At 38.5% G+C, this 21745-nt stretch overlaps 2 protein-coding genes across 3 annotated transcripts; both read right to left on the bottom strand.

The window, feature by feature from the left end:
• Positions 1 to 3911: 3911 nt before the first annotated feature.
• Positions 3912 to 11404, bottom strand: sac3d1 (SAC3 domain containing 1). The gene is made up of 4 exons (XM_017486343.3): positions 11298 to 11404; positions 6989 to 7386; positions 5361 to 5637; positions 3912 to 4555 (listed from the first exon to the last, which is right to left on the bottom strand). The coding sequence occupies exons 2-4, from the start codon at positions 7340 to 7342 to the stop codon at positions 4092 to 4094; spliced, it is 1095 nt and encodes a 364-aa protein (XP_017341832.1). The 5' UTR covers positions 7343 to 7386; positions 11298 to 11404; the 3' UTR covers positions 3912 to 4091.
• A 1986-nt stretch (positions 11405 to 13390) lies between these two features.
• On the bottom strand, positions 13391 to 20623 carry haus8 (HAUS augmin like complex subunit 8). Of its 2 annotated transcripts, none has more exons than XM_017486425.3 (10): positions 20480 to 20623; positions 18453 to 18514; positions 18299 to 18357; positions 18042 to 18174; positions 17391 to 17501; positions 17182 to 17282; positions 16305 to 16463; positions 16065 to 16206; positions 13685 to 13826; positions 13391 to 13564 (listed from the first exon to the last, which is right to left on the bottom strand). In XM_017486425.3, exons 1-10 carry the CDS (start codon positions 20545 to 20547, stop codon positions 13444 to 13446), a joined length of 1098 nt encoding a protein of 365 aa, XP_017341914.1. In that variant the 5' UTR covers positions 20548 to 20623; the 3' UTR covers positions 13391 to 13443. The 2 variants fall into 2 exon arrangements, with proteins under 2 accessions (XP_017341914.1, XP_017341915.1); XM_017486426.3 differs by having other exon boundaries at positions 17391 to 17498.
• Positions 20624 to 21745: the final 1122 nt, after the last annotated feature.

Below are 21745 nucleotides of genomic sequence, written 5' to 3'. Positions count from 1 at the left end.
CACAATCTCCAGTGAAGCCCCATATCAGGGCGTGTATTGGTTTCACATAGTCACGTGATCAAAGACAAACGAAGCCTGTATTTCTCTCTCAGGGACGAAAATGCGCCTTTGGGTGTGGATGCCCTGGCACACCCGTGGCCGAATGTGTTGCTATATGCATTCCCGTTGCTGAGTCTTATTTCTTCCACCATAGACAGAGTAAGAGAAAACGGATTATCTCTCCTTCTGATAGCCCCTCGTTGGCCGGGGAGGCTGTGGCTGGCAGAGATTGCAGAGATTTCACCCCCACCCGGAATTTAAATGCACTCTGGCTTCCCCGGGAAGATATAAACACTATCCAGAGTGCTACAGCCCCATCTACGCACTCACTGTATGATCTTAAATAGCATGTGTTTGAGGACTGGTGTACTCATAAAGGAGTTATTCCTTTTCAGTGCATGGTGAGTGCTTTTTGCAAAGCTCAGTGAACAATGGGAGGGCATTTTCTACTATTAAAGTTTACCTGGCTGCTATTTCGGCTTGTCACGTAGGCTTCGAAGGCGTTTCAGTGGGACGGCATCCTCTTCTATGTTGTTTTATGAAGGGTGTGAAGTGTTAGGGACCAGTGTCAAATGCTTTAACTCTGGTCCCTTTTGAACCTCTGGAGAGTGTTCATATTAAGCTCCTATCTCTGAAAATGGTCTTAATACTTGCTTTAGTCTCAGCTCAGCGAGTGGGTGAGTTACATGCCTTGTCAGTTCATCAAGCATTGTTGAATTGACAGAATTTTTGTCCAGATGACAACAAGGTTATGCTGCTGCCTAACCCGGCTTTCGTTCCGAAAGTCAGTGATTCAGCTTATAATTGCTCTGCTTTGGAGTTGTGTGCCTTTTACCCCCCTCCTTTTTCTTCAGAGGAGGAGCTGACATTGCACACTTTGTGTCCTGTAAGAGCGTTATGTTATTACGTAAACAGGACATGATTGTTCAGGAGTAATGATCAGTTATTCGTTTCATGGGCCACTCAATGTAAGGGTAAGCTGATCTCCTAGTAGTGTCTTTTCCATTGCATGATGGAGGCGATTGAATCGGCCTGTACATCTATTGGTCTTAAGGGCTCATTCTACAAGGGGTATGGCTACTTCATGGGGATTGTTCAAGGGAATTTTGTTGGGAGATAGTTGTGTGGCGGCAAGCTAGGCTTCCCCTCAGACATTTATCAGATTTTACCATCTTGATGTCACTGCGCCTTCTATGGCTCATGCAGTTCTTAAAGTTGGCTTTTGGGAGAATTAACAGGGTATCATTCTTTCTTGCCAGGTCTGTTTGGAGGCTTCGGAAAGCATGCATTACGGGAGTTGGCTATATCATTCCCATAGTGAGATACCAAATGATTGTTTGAAAGAGAACGTTAGTATACTTGCGTAACCCTGGTTCTCTGAGAACAGATCGAGGTATCACACCAAGCTTCCCTACTCGCATAACACGGGGGAAGGGCGTGCTTAGAGTTCCGTCTCAGGGATCACAGCTGTATATATAGTAAGGGGGTGGGGCTCCTCATCATGAGCTGTGATTGGTCTGTCCTTTGGACAGATGTGGTGTAATTGGTGCTTCCATAGTCTGTCACACCTGAGGCATTTCCCATAGTGAAATACCTTGCTCTGTTCTCAGAGAACTGGGTTTACACAAGTAACCTAATGTTTTGTCTTGGTAATTTCTACACTTTTGCATTGCAGTTCTTTGTACAATGGCCTCCTCTGTACCATGTGAAAGCGTGTTCTCTAAGGCAGGGGAAGTACTGTCAAAGAGGAGAAACAGACTCCACCCCAACACTGTCAAACAGCTCTTATTTCTCAATAAAACGTCATTGGCAAGTCTCATAAGCACATTTAATAACTAGATGATTCCATCACACAGTGTCCTTATTCACATTTTAGTTCCCACTTTTTATAAAAGGATTGTTTTGTCCATGTCAAAATTAATGATTTTCATTCAAACGTATTCAATTACATTTTTAAATACCCAGTCATAAAAGTAATATGAAGAATACAAATAACTTCAGGCGAAATATTAGCCATATGCAGTTCTGTTAGTCATATATGTGCACATCCTGCGATGGATTGGCACCCTGTTCAGGGTGTACCCTGCCTTGTATTATAAAGTATTAATTATAACAGCCATTACATACAGTCCAGAAGTATTGGAACAGAAAGGCCAATTCTTTTGGTTTTGCATTTGGGTTTGGAATCAAAAGATGAATATGAGCTGATGGATCACAATTTCAGATTTCATTTTTTCTGATATTTACATCTAGATGTATTAAACAACTTGGAAGATGGCACCTTTTGTTTGAACCCACCCATTTCTCAAGTGATCAAAAATACTAAAACGTGTGACTGACAGGTATCTCTTGTTGCCCAAGTATGCCCGGTTAGATTGACTGTTTAAATAATTAATAGCTCTGAATGTCTACTCTTGGTTTGTGCCCTGGGTTTCACCTGTGAAAGGAATGTCCTGAAAAAGAAAGAAACCACTGGTGTACTAACAATTAGAAATCAAGCAGGTCAGCCAAGGAAAACAAAAGCAGTTGATGACAGAAACAATGTGAGAGCTGTGAAGAAAACAATAGTCAGTGAAATCACCAACAACCTCCACAGGGCAGGGGTAAAGCTATCACAATCCACAGTTTGAAGAAGACTTTGAGAGCAGAAATAGAGAGGCCATAGCACAAGGTGCAAACTACTCATCAGCACGAAGAACCAGATGCCCAGATTGGAATTTGCAAAGAAATACAGAGATGAGACACAAAAGTTCCAGAACCAACATTAACCTTAGATGTAAATATCAGTAAATTAAATTCTGATCCATCATCTCATATTCATCTTTTGATCTCAAACCCAAATGTCTTCAGTGTATAGCAAAAACAAATGAATCTGCCTTGCTGTTTCAATACATTCAGAGGGGACTGTACACTATTTGCCACTTTCGTTGCTTGTAAAAATGAAGTTGTCAGCTGTAGTGCTGCTAAATTAAATCTGCACCTAGAAAAAAGGGTTCCTCAAAGGCTCTTAGGACTTTTAAAGGTTCGTAGTTCCTAAAGTAAGTTCTATGTGGAACCTTCTCTCATAAATAAACCTTTTGGAGTTGGGTTTATATATTATAATATGTAAAGGTATTTCTTTTTGTTTGGTTGTTTCTGTGATCCTGTGCCCAGTGTACCCATAGATTCCTGTTCTTGGCTGAAAGGAGCGGAACCCGATTTGGTCTTGGTCTGCTGTTTGCTCTTTGTTCTACTGTTGTAGCCCATACACATCAAGGTTCAATGTGTTGTGCATGCTGAGATGCTTGTCTGTTCGTCCCAGTTGTAAAAAGTGGTCATTTGAGTTACTTTAGCCTTCCTGCCAGCCTAAACTAGCCTTATTATTGTTAGCTGTCCTCTCTCATCAGCAATACATTTAAGCCCACAGAACTGCTGCTCATTGGTGGTTGTTGTTTTTTTCCATACCACTCTGTATAAACCATTGGGACTGTTTTGCATGAAAATCCCAGAGGATGAGCAGCGTCTGATATACTCAAACCAGCCCATCTGGTACCAACAACCATGCCAAGGTCAAAGTTACTAAGATCACATTTTTCGCTTTTTTGGTGTTTAGTTAATTCAAACATATCAAAGTGTTTGTCCTGTATCTGTGTGGTGCTGCCACATGATTGGCTGAAGAGCAGGTGTATAAATGTTCCTAATTAAGTGGCTAGTGAGTGTATATGTAGATGGATTATTAAGAGCTCCTAAAGCCATAATTTAAGGCTTTCTATATGGTCTTAATAAGCACTTTATATTGTCTTTAATCATTCTAAGGATGTCCTTCAACATATCAGCATTCTACATTTAATCACATTATATGGCAAGACCATTATTTAAAAAAAAAACAAACATAAAACAAATGCTTTATTAATGGATATGTATATAGTAAATTCCAAAAATCATACTTTGAGTATGGCAGTATATTCACAGTAATACTTTTTTAAGTGTGCATGTACATTTATTTACAGTATTTAAAAAAAATAAAAATTTAAAAACTAAGTACCTCTGACTGAACCATCCTTTTAAAATGTTCAGGCAATGCCATGAATGATGCTGCCAACTGAAAGGTTGTGTTGCTTGTCATCCACTAGCTTGTGCATTTGTGCACACTGCAGCCCTTTACATGAGCTCTCGCTAAAGGAGGCTTTAGAGAAGACAACGCAGTCCCCGCTCACTTGGATTCCATGTGCCTGGCAAAGCTGACCAGCTAGTGAACAGTCCAGGGAGAGAACATCTGCTAACTTCTGGATGGGAAAGCGGCAGTTTCGGCTGTTGTGTCCATGGCTGTAGAGCAGCAGCAAATCTCTCCTGCAGGAGAGTAGGTGTCGGTGAAGGGCACAGGCTTGTATGAAGTCCAGTTTCTGGGCCAGACGTAGGAGACGCACAGGGTTGGGCTCCGTATAAGCCCTATTAACTGCCAGGGCCAACTGGACTGGAGGAGAGAGACGAACCCTCTCAGGCAGCTCGAGGGCACGCTGCAATGTCCTTGTGGAACCTAAAAAAATCCCACACATAATATGCATACAACAAAATTTTAGCAAATAACAACTATCATTTTCATGGCGACAAGCTTCATAATAGCACACTAAAACAGCTTGTAGTTTAATTTCAGTAGGCTACTAGGTTAATGGAAAGCTACACAATATTTAGATCCAGTATAAGCATCTAGAATTATTTTGTAATTAATTGCTCATTCACATGTATGTAGCAACATGCAAATGAGCCTTTTATTTTTATACATTCATCCAAGTAATCACTTTATCCTGGACAGGGTCAAGGTAGATCTGGAACCTATTAGTTTTTAGCACATCATAATTTTTATTTGGATTTTATCTTTTTAACCATATTACATATCAACACTCATGTGACTGACATTTGTGCACATAGCAGTCCATACAGGATATCGAGTTTTTTTGTGATTGTCGCGGCCAAAAATGCTGGATTTTTCTGCAGCGTTTTTCAAAAGTTTCATGGTTTGTTTTTTTTTCAGAAAACTACTTGAATTGGCAAAATTGCAATTGCATGAAATTGTTTTGCAATGTCTTTCTCAGTGATGTTTGTTGGTAAATGAGACCTTTTAACTGTACTCATGAAACGGAGAGGGCATTGGCTGAATGTGCGTAGTAATCACATCCCAAGATGCGTCTTGGCCCAAATATGTGGAAAATCTGCAGTTATTTTGAAAAATAGCTCTGAATATTGCAGCGTTTGCTTGATTTTGCGGTCATTTCTGCGATCGCAAAAGCCTGGAGGGACTGATATAGTGCAGACCAAAGAAACAAGTTCATCTGTTCACCCACCCAAGTTGTAGAGCAGGCTGAGGGCCTGGAATTCTGCGTGATGCTCATACTGTCCCTCGCTATAGCATTCCAACAGCCAGCTCAGACACTCCTGCAGATGTATGTCGTTGATGTGTGGGTCGTAAAGCCGCAGAGGCTCTCCACATAGCCGGTATGATGCATAGAGGTGGAAACGCACTGTTCTCTCAAGCACTGCCACACACTCCCAGCCAGACACACGCTGAATGATCATGTCCTGCCGCACACTGCGCAAACGGTCGAACACAAAGCTGTAGACCTGATTGACATCCAGAGAAAAGACATACATGATGAGATGATGGATATGAAAAAAGTGAGCATTCAATAAAATTTTTATTTGCCACCAATGTGACTCCTGGAGTATTATTTAAACAATGTACTTAATTCAAATAAAAGTGAGATTCACATTATTACAGATGCACAACATTGAAAAGAGAGGGGTGGTTTCTGCATGATCATTACACACTTGTCAGGAAGATGTCAGCTGTTGAAGTTATAAAGCCATGGTTCTCGCAGTGGGGTCCAGGGAACCCCTGGAGACTGAAGTATAGCCAGTGGGTCTGCAATTTTCTAATTTTGTTACAGTGGTGGAAACCACAATCCACCTTTATCGGAGTTATTATGCCTGTAAATAATTACACCTGGAATCTTAAGACAATTTGAATAAAAATAGGTTGTACAGGTGTTAGGATCTACAGTGCTGTTAGGAATTACATTCAGTACGTTTAAATGGACAACAATAATCCGATATGAACCCGATTAAGACAATACTCTGATTAAGAAACTAGCATGTAAACAGAAATTTCTGATTACCTTAATCCAAATAAAGTCATACTCGAAGTAAACACAAATCAAATTAAGACATGTGGAGTATTCCTATTTTAGTCACATTATCAATGCATTACAGACATGTAAACACCTTAAATCACACTATTAACGTTGTGTGAGATTTTTTGCTGCATTTTGCGACAGGACACATACACACATGGCAGTGCTCAACTGTTTGACGGCAAATAAGAGAGCACGGCTGTGTCTGAAACCACGTACTTACCTACTATATAGTAGGTTAAATACATGTATTTCGGATACAATATAGTATGTAAGAATGTGGTTTCGGACGCAGCCCACGACTTCAAGCAGTCGCCTATTTGCACATATAGCACAAATAATTAACTGCACTTGAAGCGTTCGTAAAATTTTAAATGAAACAGCCAAAACTGTATACGGTACAATAACGAAGACAAACTGCATGTTAATACGTGAAATTCTGGAGGGAACGTCGGACTGTGTGGAGCGGGGACGTAATGACGTGTGCCATTAATCGATCTCTGTTCTCCAACATGTAAAACAGGAACATGAAAGGAGTATTCTAAAAACAACTCATGTAAACACCTTAATCACAATATTGTCTTATTCAGAATAAGGTCAATAATTAGATTATTGCAGTCCATGTAAACATAGTTATTGTCTGTGTTAATTCCTACACAAGAAGCATGCACTGTGAAAGTTTTAGTTGCTTAATCAGAGGTGCTTTTTCATGTGTTTCTTGCTGCAGATTCGGTACTGACTACAATTCTTACAACATAATAAATCCACATGCAGTTGCTAACCTCAGTCCAGGGATGAAGTGTAGGAGAGGCTGCTATCTCATCCACCAAGTAACACACTGTCTTGAATAGCACATCCGGAGGTCGCAGGTCACAGGCTCTGGTGCTATCTTTACCAGCTGCTGGACGTGAGTACTCTTTAACAGTGCGGGAGAGATCAGCACAGGGCACGCGCTCTTTCTCTGTCCCACGTTCCATCTCGAAGCAGTGCAACCGCCGCTGTGTTTCCCTCCGTCGAACCTCTGAGATGGGACACATGGTGGTACAGGTACCACAGGGAACCGACTCTCCTGGCTTTGCTTCAACCCCAGATCGCTCCTGACCCCTCTTCCTCTCGCAGCGTGGCTTCCTGTGCATTGAGCAAGTTGCTAATTTTGTTTTAACCGTGTCAGATGTGTCCACTACAAAAAAAATGCAAAAGGTAGAATACAGGACACTGTTTAAATGCTTGAGTAGAAAACTGAAAGTCTGTTTTTCTTGATGTATGTAGGCAATATTGAATTAGACAAAGATGACTTGCCTAACCATTTCATTATAGGTTCAGTATTTATCTTTAGATAACAAATCATTCGTTCATTCATTCATCTTCAGTAAGTACTTTGTCAAGATCACGATGGATCCAGAACCTAATCCTGGAACACTGGGCATGAGACGGGAATACACCCTGCATGGGACAACAGTTTACTGCAGGCACCATGAGCACATTTTTTACAGTGGAAATAAACCAGTCTTTGATATTATAGAATATATTGATAAAGTGTAATCGATATGTATAACCAACATTTAGAATTATTACTTAGAACCATAATCCAATAATTAATATTAGTTAACAAACATAATCTGTATGTATAATCAATATTTAGAAGCATAATCTAAATCCATATAACACTTTTGATCAAGTTATATTCTACATGTGTATTGAGTTAGATTAACTCTGTGTCTTACTGACAGTAATTGTTTTTGTCAGCCTGCATAGAAATAAATTGGCATTAGACATTCACTGAAAACTGCTTTTGTAAGTAAACAACCTTGAGGCCGGATACCAATTAACGAGTTAGGAATGAGGCTAGGGCCTCAGGAAGGGAGGTAGATATCAGCTAGGATGGCAGATAGAAGCAGAGAGAAGCTCAGTGAGGCATAAGAAGGGAGTGTTGGTCAGATAGAAACAAAAAACAGAAGACTCTGTCTGGGTGAAACCTTTTTTTTTTTTTTTTAAAGAAACCTTGTCCTCATAAAATCTTTGTAAGAAAATCAACTAACTGTGCATGCGCCACAAATTTAAGATAACATATATACATGGATAAGTAATTTAGGCGAAGAAGATTGGTCTGTTTTTAATGAGGAAAGGCAAAACCCCGCCTAAGATGAGTTCACTGTGGAGAAAGGTATCAAAAGGGCTGTGTGTGTTTGCACAATTTAGACTTTCTGCAGAATGTCTCATTTTATTGTTTCAATAAAATTTTATTACTTTTTGACATATACAAACCCACTGTCTCCTAAGTTTTTGACTTAGGCTGGAAAGATTATTTTCTACCAGAATATGAACCTACTTGTATCCCTAAATCCAAAAAAAGTGACCCACAGCTTATACCTGCATTCTCTGGCTCTTTAACCAGATGTACACCTGCCAGAGTACAATTACTGACTATACGCAGATACTCTGTTCGTCAATGAAGAGAGAGACCACCAAAAGACCACAACAGCAGATATAATTCGGCTCAGGGGATTATTCTCAGCACAGCAGAGACACAGCAATAGCATCATGGTTGCACAAATTTATATATCTGTATGAAGCCAATTAACACCAATTAACATGCTTGCTCTTATAAACCAATCATATTATATTTAGCTATATGAACATTTCCATAATCTCTCTCTCTTACACACACTAGGGATGTCACGAGAATCAATACTTCGGTACCAAGTCGGTATCAACATTCTTAAAACGTGACGGTACTTGTTTTTATTTTTGCAGTAGTGTAGGTACGGTTGGTAATGAAGGTACATAGGTTGCAATTCTTCCGGAACTGATGGAGGTAGAAAATACGTGCAAGTGTTTTAGCAGGTCCACGAGTGGTGAAGAACGCCTACAAGCACACGGGAAAAACTACAGAAGTTTAGCTCCGCCTGATTCATTGACAGGAAAGGTGGTAAGATTCAAATAGGGAAACACTTTGCATTCAAGGTGGATGACAACAAACATATAATTGATGCTCTGAATCCGGTGTGCAACCAATGCTATCGTTCATTTCAAACAAAGCAAGGAAACACCTCGAATTTAGTGAAGCATCTGAAAGACAGGCCCTATATTATTTTTTTTTAGGCAGCTGGCATTGTTGCCGTGAAACCAGCTAACGTTATGCTCCATGTAATGTTTGCGATAGCCAGTTATTTACATTACATTTATTCACTTAGCAGACGCTTTTACCCAAAGCGACTTACAAATGAGAAAATTACAAGCAAAGCGATATATCAAGCAGAGAACAATACAAGTAGTGCTACCATACAAGATCCATTAATTGAGTTCCAGAAGAAGCAAAGTGCACAGAGTAGAGGTGTAAGTGCAAATAAATATATATAAATATATATATTAAAAAAAAAATTCATTTTTTTTTCCTTTTCTATGAGTTGGTTAGGTGTACACGAAAGAGGTGGGTCTTTAGCTGTTTTTTGAAGATGGTGAGAGATTCTGCGGCCCGGATTGAGGTTGGAAGTTCATTCCACCACTGAGGAACAGTTAGTGTGAAGGTTCTGGAAAGGGAAACGTCGGTCGCTAATTGATCGCAGATTGCGTGAGGGAACGTAAACCTTCAGGATAGAGTTGAGGTAGGAGGGTGCTGTACCAGACAAGGTCTTGGAGGTGAGCATCAAGGCCTTGAATTTGATGTGGGCAGCTACAGGAAGCCAGTGGAGGGAGATGAAGAGGGATGTGACATGGGTTCTCTTGGGCTGGTTGAAGACAAGGTGTGCTGCAGCATTCTGAATCATCTGAAGGGGTTTGATGGAGTTGGCTGGGAGGCGCAAAAGTAGTGTGTTGCAGTAGTCCAGTTTTGAGATAAAAAGAGCCTGAACTAGTATCCGTGTAGCCTGTTCGGTGAGGTAGGGTCGGATTTTCTTGATATTGTACAGGATTAACCTACAGGACTGTGCAGTTGTTGAGATGTGGTCTGTAAATATTAAGCGGTTATCAAGAATCTCCCCAAGGTTCCTGGCCACCCTGGTTGGCTTGAGTGTGGTACAGTTACAGCTTCTATCTGACAATCGGTGCTAAAACTAGTTTCAACTAAAAAAATCCAGACACACACACTTACCAGTTACTGTTCGCCTGGGTCAATAATGTGTGTTATGCAGTGTTATAAACTACCTCCGAATGGGCCACCATGCATCACCATTCAGCCTGTGTCCTGTCAGTTAAACGTAGCCTAAAGTCACTAATAATTATTCACATGTTTATGCTTTTAACAAATCTTTTTGGCCTGCCACCATATCAGTGAATTTAAACTAATGTTTGCATTCAGAGTATAAGGTGTGTGCGTGTGTGTGTGTGTGTGTGTGCACGCAGTGCACATTAGCACTTGTGGCCTCCACTATTTTATTTGTCATTGTCAGACAGTGTTTGATAACTAAAATATCCCCCTCTCTCTTTACCAGTATCAGCCAGAGATGGATGTCCTACAGAAGAGTTTTTAATTTTATTTATGTTTTATCCCCGACCGTGGTATCGAATTTGGTATCGAGTATCGTGACATCCCATCCCCATACCTCTCCCCATCCCCATCCCTCACACACACACGCGCACACACAAGCACAATCAAACAAACAAACAAACAAACAAACAAGCGCACACACACAAACAAACACAAAAACACAAACACACAAACAAACACAAACACACAAACAAACAAAAACACAAAAACAAACAAACAAACACAAACAAACAAACACAAACAAACAAACACAAACAAACACACACAAACAAACAAACAAACACAAACAAACAAACAAACAAACACACTCACGCGCGCAAATGTCTAACTTTAATTCTCACTCTGAATACAGTAAACACAGTACACGTCAATAATAACTGTCTTTAAGTTAGTTCTCTAAAAAACGTGTTATAAATGTTAGCCAACAGCTGTTTACCCTCTTGCTGATTTTACTGTGCTAGTTAAAGCTGTGTGCAAAAACAACAATCTTCCGTCTCACAAGGTTTCTTTCGAATGTGAAATAAATGTACTCTAAGGACATGTCTGCTTAATTTATAAATAAATAAATAAATAAATAAATAAATAAATAAAACAAGCTAACTCACCTAAGGTAACTGACGCCGCGCTCCAGTTCCGTAATATTTAACGAAACGTCACTTCCTGCGGCGCGTTTACATAATACGCCATGTCCGGGTAACTGGGCATTTTAATGTGCAGTGTATGAGTAGCTGGCGAGCTACGCTAATGGTACACACACTGAAATAGAAATACACTGGAATGGTCGTAGGGGTCGCCACGTGGGATTCCTGGCCGCCATCTTGCTCAGTGCTTCATGGAGACATATAGGTTTAATCTGCAATTTTATTCCCATTCATTCTAATCAAGCAGTCTCTTGAACATTCAATTAATATTTACATATAATAAATATTATTAATATATGCATAAATATAAAAAAGTATTTATACATACTGTTATTAATGTGCATATTATTAAATTATCCATTACTGATATGATTTGTAATAATAATTTTAAAAAAATGTTTGCATGACAATGGAGGGGAAAAAATTATTAAACAATGTCTGTATATACTTCAAGGACCTCAGCAAACTAACTGCGGACTAACTTATGTAATATAAGCCATCAGGGTTGGTTAATAAGCAATAGATTCAAAACATTCAGACAAAAATCCCACACATTTCTCAGGCACTACCTTGTGATACAGCCTTCCAAGTGACTTTACAGACTACCTTTAGCTATTGTATTAATCATATTTTTATTTTCATGTTCATATTATTAAATGAAACCAAGCTGTATTGTGATATTTATCTGATCAGTACTCACATGCAAAAATGTATGTAAAACCCATCATTTAAATTAGTGTATATACAGTTCACTGTCCTAGAAAGATAACAGTCCTATCCAGGGTCTGTCTCACTGATGGATTTAATCCAAGGTTCTGAAGTCAGGTAATGTGATGATGTCTTAGAGTGCAGAATATCACCAGATGATGGCAATTGTCTATTCTGAGAGGTTGCTTAAATTCTTCTCCAGACACTGCTCTGCAGTTTAGAATATCTAAGAGATGGTCTATTCTCTGAAAATATATAAACAGAAAATTAGATTATCATATGGGCCTACATTAATCTCTAACCCTAACCCTTTGGCATGTTGATTGCGATAATTATAGCAATTTACGGCAAAAGACTGTGCCCCTTGGCTCAGTTTAGGATATTTCCTTGGGTACATGTGATCTGACGCTATGCTGCCAGCAACTATGGACTCCATGTAGCACTGAGCAAGATGGCAGCCAGAGATCTCGCCTTGGTTGGTAATATTTTCACACGGATGTAAATAAACTTCCATTTATTACGTTTATACCTAGCTCTTCAGAAACGACATTATACACTTATCATTAAATGATGCCCCAAATGTTCTGCAGGTCCAGTTTTTGGTTAAACTGGATGCATATTAATTCAGGCTCGGTCTCCTTTTTTAAATTGTGGGTCATGGCTGTCCTGAAGCAATGTTCATGCCCTTAGGCCTCCTAACATTTTCTAAAAAGTCATTTACTGCAATTACTGCAGTTTACTATGTGACAGTAAAGTCTCATGTCCTGATGAATAAAAACACATGAAGGGTTAGTAAAAAAAATTATTTTATAAAACTATATAAAAATTATATAGTGTTCTTCAGGAGTTTTGTTTTCATTTAAGAAAAATAATAATTATTAAAATCATCGTAGGAAAGTAGTCTCTATAAGTGGTATAGAGACTAAATGGTAAATCTGAATTGTTGTATTTAATGTTTTATACAAACATTTTGCTTTTTTTACTCTTAAAGGGTACAAAATAATTCCCAGGCTGACTATAGGTTTATCCAATACAAATTGGTGTATTTAGATCCCTGAACAAATATTAACATAATTGCATGCACATTTCATCTCACAATTTTACACAAAAAACATAGTCCCAAATACTGTACAGTTTCAAATAAGTCTTCATGGGTGATCATTTTTATATATAAAACCTAATTTTATTCATAGAATATTAATTCTGTACAACAAGCCACAGCCATTAAGAATCATTAGTCTGTGGTAATTTAATTCTGAATCATATTATTGCCTGAAAACAGTGAATTATCACTGATGACACTGCTGTAAGAAAACAAAATAGATAAAATAGTACAGATCACAATAAACTGCAATGATTTCAATGCTTTAATAATAAGTACACATTTACAAAAAAATCCACTTTAATCTGAAAAGAGACTTTGTACTGTATTAAATCCAATTTTATCTTCCTCCAAACACTGCTGGACCAGCACCGTCTCCTGACTCACTAGTGAGGACAGTTCCAACAGATCAGAAGACGTACTATAAAATAAAGCGAAGGGTTTGGATGAACTACAGCATTTAGCAGAGCCAACAAACAAGCATAGTTATTATATTAGAGGAATTTTTAGATGATTTGTAGTGCCACAGATGTTGCTGTACCTGAGCAGATGCTGGTCAATCTCCTGTGCTACAGTTTTTATCTCTTTAAGGCATGCTGCAGTCCTTTCACTGTCTGTGGAAACATCCTTCAAGTACTGCTCCAAGATACACTGACTCTGATTCAGACAGACAACTGCTTCATCTAGAACACGAGGAAGAATCAAGGATAAGATGAAGTGGTTGGACTTTTGACCCTCCTATTAATGTATAGAGTTTTGACCCTCCTATTAATGTATAGAGCTCTTTTGAAACAGTAAGAGAATTGTATGTCAACTATTGCATAATAGGTTTTAAAATAAAATAAAATGAAAAAAAAAAAATATATATATATATATATATATATATATATATATATATATATATATATATATATATATATATATATATATATATAAATAAATAAATATAAAATACACACACATACACACACACACACACACACAGTATCTCACAGAAGTGAGTACACCCCTCACATTTTTGTAAATATTTGATTATATCTTTTCATGTGACAACACTGAAGAAATGACACTTTGCTACAATGTAAAGTAGTGAGTGTACAGCTTGTATAACAGTGTAAATTTGCTGTCCCCTCAAAATAACTCAACACACAGCCATTAATGTCTAAACCTCTGGCCACAAAAGTGAGTACACCCCTAAGTGAAAATGTCCAAATTGGGCCCAATTAGTCATTTTCCCTCCCCGGTGTCATGGGACTTGTTAGTGTTACAAGGTCGCAGGTGTGAATGGGGAGCAGGTGTGTTAAATTTGGTGTCATCGCTCTCACACTCCCTCATACTGGTCACTGGAAGTTCAACATGGCACCTAATGGCAAAGAACTCTCTGGGGATCAGAAAAAAAGAATTGTTGCGCTACATAAAGATGGCCTATGCTATAAGAAGATTGCCAAGACCCTGACACTGGGCTGCAGCACGGTGCCCAAGACCATGCAGTGGTTTAACAGGACAGGTTCCATTCAGAACAGGCCTCGCCATGGTCGACCAAAGAAGTTGAGTGCACATACTCAGCATCATATCCAGACGGTATTTGGGAAATAGACGTATGAGTGCTGCCAGCATTGCTGCAGAGGTTGAAGGGGTGGGGGATCAGCCTGTCAGTGCTCAGACCATACGCCGCACACTGCATCAAATTGGTCTGCATGGCTGTTGTCCCAGAAGGAAGCCTCTTCTAAAGATGATGCACAAGAAAGCCCGCAAACAGTTTCCTGAAGACAAGCAGACTAAGGACATGGATTACTGGAACCATGTCCTGTGGTCTGATGAGACCAAGATAAACTTATTTGGTTCAGATGGTGTCAAACGTGTGTGGCGGTAACCAGGTGAGGAGTACAAAGACAAGTGTGTCTTGCCTACAGACAAGCATGGTGGAGGGAGTGTCATGGTCTGAGGCTGCATGAGTGCTGCGGGCACTGGGAAGCTACAGTTCATTGAGGGACCCATGAATGCCAATATGTACTGTGACATACTGAAGCAGAGCATGATCAGTATGCAGTATTCCAGCATGATAACGACCCCAAACACACCTCCAAGACAACCACTGCCTTGCTAATGAAGCTGAGGGTGAAGGTGATGGACTGGCCAAGCATGTCTCCAGACCTAAACCCTATTGAGCATCTGTGGGGCATCCTCAAATGGAAGGTGGAGGAGCACAACATCTCTAACATCCACCAGCTCAGTGATGGAGGAGTGGAAGAGGACCCCAGTGGCAACCTGTGAAGTTCTGGTGAACTCCATGCCCAAGAGGGTTAAGGCAGTGCTGGAAAATAATGGTGGCCACACAAAATATTGACACTTTGGGCCCAATTTGGACATTTTCACCTAGGTGTGTACTCACTTTTGTTGCCAGCAGTTTAGACATTAATGGCTGTGTGTTGAGTTATTTTGAGGGGACAGCAAATTTATACTGTTACACAACCTGTACACTCACTACCTTACATTGTAGAAAAGTGTCATTTCTTCAGTGTTGTCACATGAAAATATACAATCAAATATTTACAAAAATGTGAGGGGTGTACTCACTTTTGTGAGATACTGTGTGTATGTATATATATATATATATATATATATATATATATATATATATATATATATATATATATATATATATATATATATATATAAAATAATGAATGAAAATGTCTACTAAATATCAAAATGCCTTTAAACCATGGTACTTTAGCAACAGTTTGCAACTGTTGAGACACTGCATTATCATGGACATAAATATGGAGATCCAAACACAGCCAGTGCTAAATAAGCATATTCTAGATCTTTCCAATAGGCTCAGGAGCACTAATGAAACTATTTAGTTCTACAGGTTTACCATCAGGTGGGGCGAAAAAAACAACCAACTTCTCACTGACCCACAAACTCCCCTCTATCTTCTTCAATGTGCAAGTTCTTAACAGGTAGCTCATGCCGGGTTGTGTCAATAGCTGAGGCAAAGGTCTTGTACTCCTCTGTGAATTGCTTTGCATTGGCAGCAACAGGTTTTAGTGCAACAATCTGAGAACACACATACACACACCACAACGCATCACCTAAACATGAAAAACATTCACAACGTTGAGACTTAAAAGTAACCTAAAATGTATAAACATAACCTGTAAGTCGAGTAAATCATTGAGCTGCTGCTGCTTTTCGAGAAGAAGGCACTGCCGTTTCTTGCACATGACTTTTGAACGCAGCCTTTCCTCTTCTTCCATCAGAGTAATAAGATTTCTTTCTGCTTCTTCCTTAAGTTTTTGTGTATTGTTTTCGATCTGGTTAAAACAAATGTCTCGACATAAGAAAAGGATTGATACAAGAAAAATCTGAAATGTAAAAAACTGCAAATGTATAGATGTCGCACTACCAATACAATTTTTTTTTTACCCTTTTTCTCATTGACTTAGGAAATGAGTGCTTTGATGATGGATCAGGCACTGATCTAAAGACACTTTTCCATCAAAGAGTGTGGCTCTAAAATACCTGTACCTGTACCCTTCTTGTCAGATACCATGTGAGCCGAGCTGGGATATATGGGAGAAGCCCATTGATAGAAAACTCTGAGCTAACATCACAATAGTTTAATAAAGAAGCTATATAAAAGCCTCTGACACAGTAACATCATTTTAATGAAAGCTTTGTTTGAAGCTGCTTTAGAGTAAATATTATTAGAACACTGAGCTTTCACACTTCTAGCACTAGATAGAAGATTGTGGAGTCAGACAAATAAGTCACCAGATAATTAATTAAATGGAATCAGATATTTAACTAATAAATTAAAACATGCATTTAACCTTCGGCTGCACCCATTTCTGTCTTTGGTAATAGCAGAGTAGTGGGCTAAAGTAATAAACTCTATATGTAAGCTACAACTACACTGCGGGTTAAATCTGTGTTTGAATCTCTAAAATAAGGGCTGAAAAATATCTTGCTCACATAAATCATAATATATTTTTGATTTGTGTGATCATCATCATCATCCCTGGATCTAACCTTAACAGTGAGGAAGGCCAGTAGGAAGGTTTCTAACTCCAGGTTCCTTTTTGTACCATTAGGGTCCACTGCACTTGGTAGTGATGTTGGTGCTGTATTTTCTGAGGGAAAAAAACAAAAACAAAAACAAACAGAATATTGTAATGCGAGTCTAACCAGATGTGTATTCTATACTCTCGATCCAGAGTCTGACACACTTTAATTTGTACCTTTAATGACAGAGAGATCCAAGTCTGGACGTATGCAGTGACCATCCAGTACTGTTGACTGCAAGACATTTCGACCGAGACTTGAAGACTCTAAAAGGCTGGGTAAAACTGCTGGGAAATTTTGCAGTGAAATAAGTTAATCACATAAAGCAAAATAATTGTAAATGTAATTTACCAGCATTATCAATTTCAGTTAACGGAAATTCCATCTTGAATGACTTGCATATTAGTATTCCTAATTAATGTGATCTTCAATGGTGAAAATGATTCATTTCATGATTAAATTTTGAGTTGCCTTTTTAAGTTTAAACTTCAACAAGCCTTAATAGTTTCCTACATTACATAAAATGCTGTTTGACTGCCCAATAATAATCCCATCTCTACCTAAAAAGAGAGCAATGCAGTAGTACTTTAGTCCAGTCCTTTAATCTGTCCAGCTCTTTCACCTCCTCATCTGTACACTTTGCCTCAAACCTAAAGGGTTCCGAAGATTCAACATTCATACTAATACTGCCATCAACACCATCAAGCTTGTCACTTTGAGCTGAGCTGAGTCTCTGACATAACGTGGAGCAACTGCGTGGTGTATTTCAGTGCCTCCAGGATTTTGCAATCGCACAAATTAACAATGTATAATGTTCACAAACTTACACGTGGAGTTCTGATCGGGCTGAGCATGTAATGTCCGTCTTGGTGGTGTGCCAAATCTGGGTTTGTGGCCACTACCTGCTTTAGGTGAAGCAGGCCTGGGTGGCACAAGGACAGATTCATTTGGTGTATTTTTCTGAATGAAAGAGAGAAAAGAAAAAAAAAAAAAAAGCAGAACACGCAGTCAAACCGTGGGCAATCAGCTATTCTACAAGTCCGATAAACCTGGTAACGTAGAAAGATTAATAATATTTTATTACCTTTACAACAGACTTCTTTTCAGTCTGCATATAACGAGACTTCACAATTGTCCCAGAAGCTGGTGGGTGGAAAAAAAAGATGGTAATATTACCCAGTATCACTGTTTATGTAGCAACATCCCGTTTAATCGAAAATGTGATTTAATGGATTTACATTTGGTTTTCCTTTTTGCTCCACTGTTGTTTCCACAGCTGTCATCATTGCCAGATGCCAAACTAAAACAACAACAACAAAATGTTTCTCATTCTTGACAGCTAGGACTGTGTGTAATAAAGCATGTTATATCACAACATAAAAGCAAGGTTCTGGCCAAGTCATTCATTTAATTCTTATCAATGGAATAGTTATTACTTTAAAACAACAAAAATGCTGTTAAATTCTTGAATATGACGGGTCAGCGGGTGGTTATTAACGGCCTTGATGATTTACATTAAAGCCCTCATTTTAATACATTATAGTTTCCATAGGAGCAACTTATGGACTTGTATGGCAGACATTCTGCATAGTCTAAACCTAATATGTGGATGTAGATGTAACATTTATGGAAGGGGTCTCAGGTGTCTTCAAGGCTGGTAGGGTTTTCCACCACAGGAAAGTCTTCAAGACAGAGTTATCCCATTTCTTACCAACACAACAAGCAGCATAGTTGTCTTATTGACTTAAGGACAATGAGAGGGCTGTTGAGGGAATAACTGTTTATAGTTTTTATAATGCAAGTGACAGCAAAAACTAACTTGGCTCATGGACCTGTGCAACCTATCTTTTAATCGTTAACCGACTTGCTTTAGTTTTGGAACACTTCGGGACATGGTGTACTAGGGATATGATCAGCCTTTAGTGGTAACAGATAACACCATAGACATACAAATAGACACCGCATTGGCCACTGGATCGTACGTCAACTTCATCGCCATATTACTGTTGCTCAGACCAATAAGCCTTAGCTTATATTACAGTTTAAATTAAAAACTAAATTGCCCATAATCGAGATTTTCACCTATACTGCCATTTTTCTCCAAACCGACTTTTGAGACAAGCTCCTCTGATATTGTGAATCTTACTGTAGTTAGTTGGTTGGTTCACTTTTCCTCACATGGAAGGTTTCCCAAAGAGAAACAGTTGGGAAGTAGCTGTAAGAAGGGGAGGGGTTTACGCAATGAGTCCTCTGTGCTATGCAATGAACACTTCAAGCCAAAGGACTTTGACAGGACAGGTCACTGTCAGGATTAGAGATGGAGCTGAACCACCTGTCTTCAGTTTCTCCACTCAGCTCCAAACAGTAGATGCACTGATCGGCTATAATCATTTAATAGCTTGTCATCAAATAGTGGCTTGTTGTTATTATTATAAATCTATTTTTATCATCATCATTTAAATGTTTTTACCATTGTAACTATAAATATTTTACCAGATCCATAAATGATTATCTTATAATTAAGCTATCTTTGTAATTGTCTGTTTGAGTATATCTGTATACTTTTATTGACCTGAAGACCAAGAAAAGCAAAAAGATGGGGTTGAAAACAGAAAAATCTATTTCCACTATGAAAAATAAATAAATATTTATGCACACTTCATGTACATTGCATTAGCTTGCATTAGGGACATCTCAGCATTTATTAACCATGAAAAATAAACCAAATCTATGCTTGACAAGCGTGAGTTTTCACAATTCCTTGACAATGAATAATTTCACAAGTCTAACTATCGAGACTCTAAGTAACTGAAGACATAACTTTTTTGTACTCCACGCAAATCATAAACTATTGAGGCGAGTTGAGAAATGTAAACGTTATTGTGCTTTTTATCCAGAAAAACCGCAGCTCCCCCGTTTACTTGTATTTGTTTATAGGGCAGTCTTGCCCGGACCAATATGGCGGACATGTTGACTTATCGTAGCCAATGCGTCGTCTAGAAGTCTATGGATCACACCATCCCGTTGTTGATTAGTTTCCTAGAACAGCATATCTTGTGTTTTATTTCTTACTAAAATAGAATTAACAGATGTTGATTGCGTGTCGTCCACAAGCGATTAGGACTCCAAGTTTTTACTTTTACCTTGTTAGAAAACACTGAATGGCTCCAAACTTCATAAATATGTGTTGTGAATTCGACGAGAAAACACCAACAAAATTGCACCTCATCTAACCAGTTAAACAGATAAAAGTAAAACTGCTTACTTTTTAGAAGAGTCTTGTGAAGCAGTTTTCAATGCTTTTCGAACAGCTGTAATCTTTTCAGTTGCCATTACGTGCTTACTTTGCTTTTCGCGGTTTCCTCCTGAAATGTCTTCTTTTCTTCTTCGAATTGAGGTTAAAGTGAATTACTGCCCCCTGTTGGTCATCATCTGTAAACAACAGAACTATATGATGGTGGTAACAAGAAAAAGGAGTTTTTCACTTATTTTACGTATCAGTTTTATCCCAAATCTTCCAGGAAAATGTTTATATTATGTTCTTTAGCACCTAACTCCCAGTAATTGTATTTTTTAGTTGGCTTTGTTATTCTTACATTTGCTTTTAATCTGCTGTTCTCTAACCTCTGTAGTCATTTCTCCTCCTTCTTTCCTGTTATTCGTCTCATTTACAACTTTTCCTCTAAATTATTTTACACTAATATGCCACAAATATTGTCTCTATTGATCCATAGACTTGTTACCTAAGTTTCATTTAGTGGAAACTCCAAATTCTTTCTCACAAATGACAAGTCTAGTCTATTATTCATTCCAAGCCTTCCCTTACACAGTTTGATGATATTAAACTTAAAGCTTTGTTCTGGTAAGCCTTTAAGATAGCTCCATGGCCTTGAGATGTCTTATAATTTTCCACACAGAAATCCTCTGTGACCTTCAGTCATGCACACCCTTTTCTGGGGAGCTTCATCACGTATAGGCCTTTGTCCAAATATTGGAGATGATACTATTACATGTGACTCACTAACTCTCTCATTCATTCATTCTCCTTTATTATTTATTATGCTGATGATTGTCCACAACGGGGAACACCGATCTCTCTCTCTCTCTCTCTCTCTCTCTCTCTCTCTCTCTCTCTCTCTCTCTCTCTCTCTCTCTGTTTCAGTTTTTCAGTTTTCATGTGCATTATTGGCATGACAAATAATTGCACATTTGTATAGCCAAAGCAACTACAAAGGAAGGGTAATACAAAAACAAGAAAAGTGAACTAAAAAGACAAAACAAAATAAAAAAGAATCAAATAAAATACTAATAGATTAAAATAAACATAAAAAAAAAGTGCAAACAATGTACATAATTTAAGGACAATATAAAGGCACTACCCTGCTATTGGTTATAATGGGAATTGTGTTGGTGTGAACAGAAGCTGTAATGGTCCCTGTGGGTCTCTAGTGGTGATATGGTGCCTTCTATTGGTGGACTGTTTTGTCTAGTGGATACCATTAAGAACCAATAATGGTAATGGTTGTAGTGG

Source organism: Ictalurus punctatus, chromosome 15 (genome assembly GCF_001660625.3).
Source record: "Ictalurus punctatus breed USDA103 chromosome 15, Coco_2.0, whole genome shotgun sequence".
Taxonomy (NCBI): Eukaryota; Metazoa; Chordata; class Actinopteri; order Siluriformes; family Ictaluridae; genus Ictalurus; species Ictalurus punctatus.
The sequence above is the reverse complement of the archived record's forward strand: the minus strand, read 5'-3'. Positions and strand labels throughout refer to the sequence as shown.

Excerpts from the sequence above, each read along its gene's own strand:
- sac3d1 (XM_017486343.3), bottom strand. The coding sequence starts at position 7,342 with ATGCACAGGAAGCCACGCTGCGAGAGGAAGAGGGGTCAGGAGCGATCT. Across the intron at positions 5,638-6,988 it reads CACTTCATCCCTGGACTGAG|GTCTACAGCTTTGTGTTCGA; the intron begins GTTAGCAACTGC and ends GATGTCAATCAG. Across the intron at positions 4,556-5,360 it reads CAGCCTGCTCTACAACTTGG|GTTCCACAAGGACATTGCAG; the intron begins GTGGGTGAACAG and ends GGATTTTTTTAG.
- haus8 (XM_017486425.3), bottom strand. The coding sequence starts at position 20,547 with ATGGCAACTGAAAAGATTACAGCTGTTCGAAAAGCATTGAAAACTGCT. Across the intron at positions 18,515-20,479 it reads TCACAAGACTCTTCTAAAAA|TTTGGCATCTGGCAATGATG; the intron begins GTAAGCAGTTTT and ends TTGTTGTTTTAG. Across the intron at positions 18,358-18,452 it reads AGCAAAAAGGAAAACCAAAT|CTTCTGGGACAATTGTGAAG; the intron begins GTAAATCCATTA and ends TCCACCCACCAG.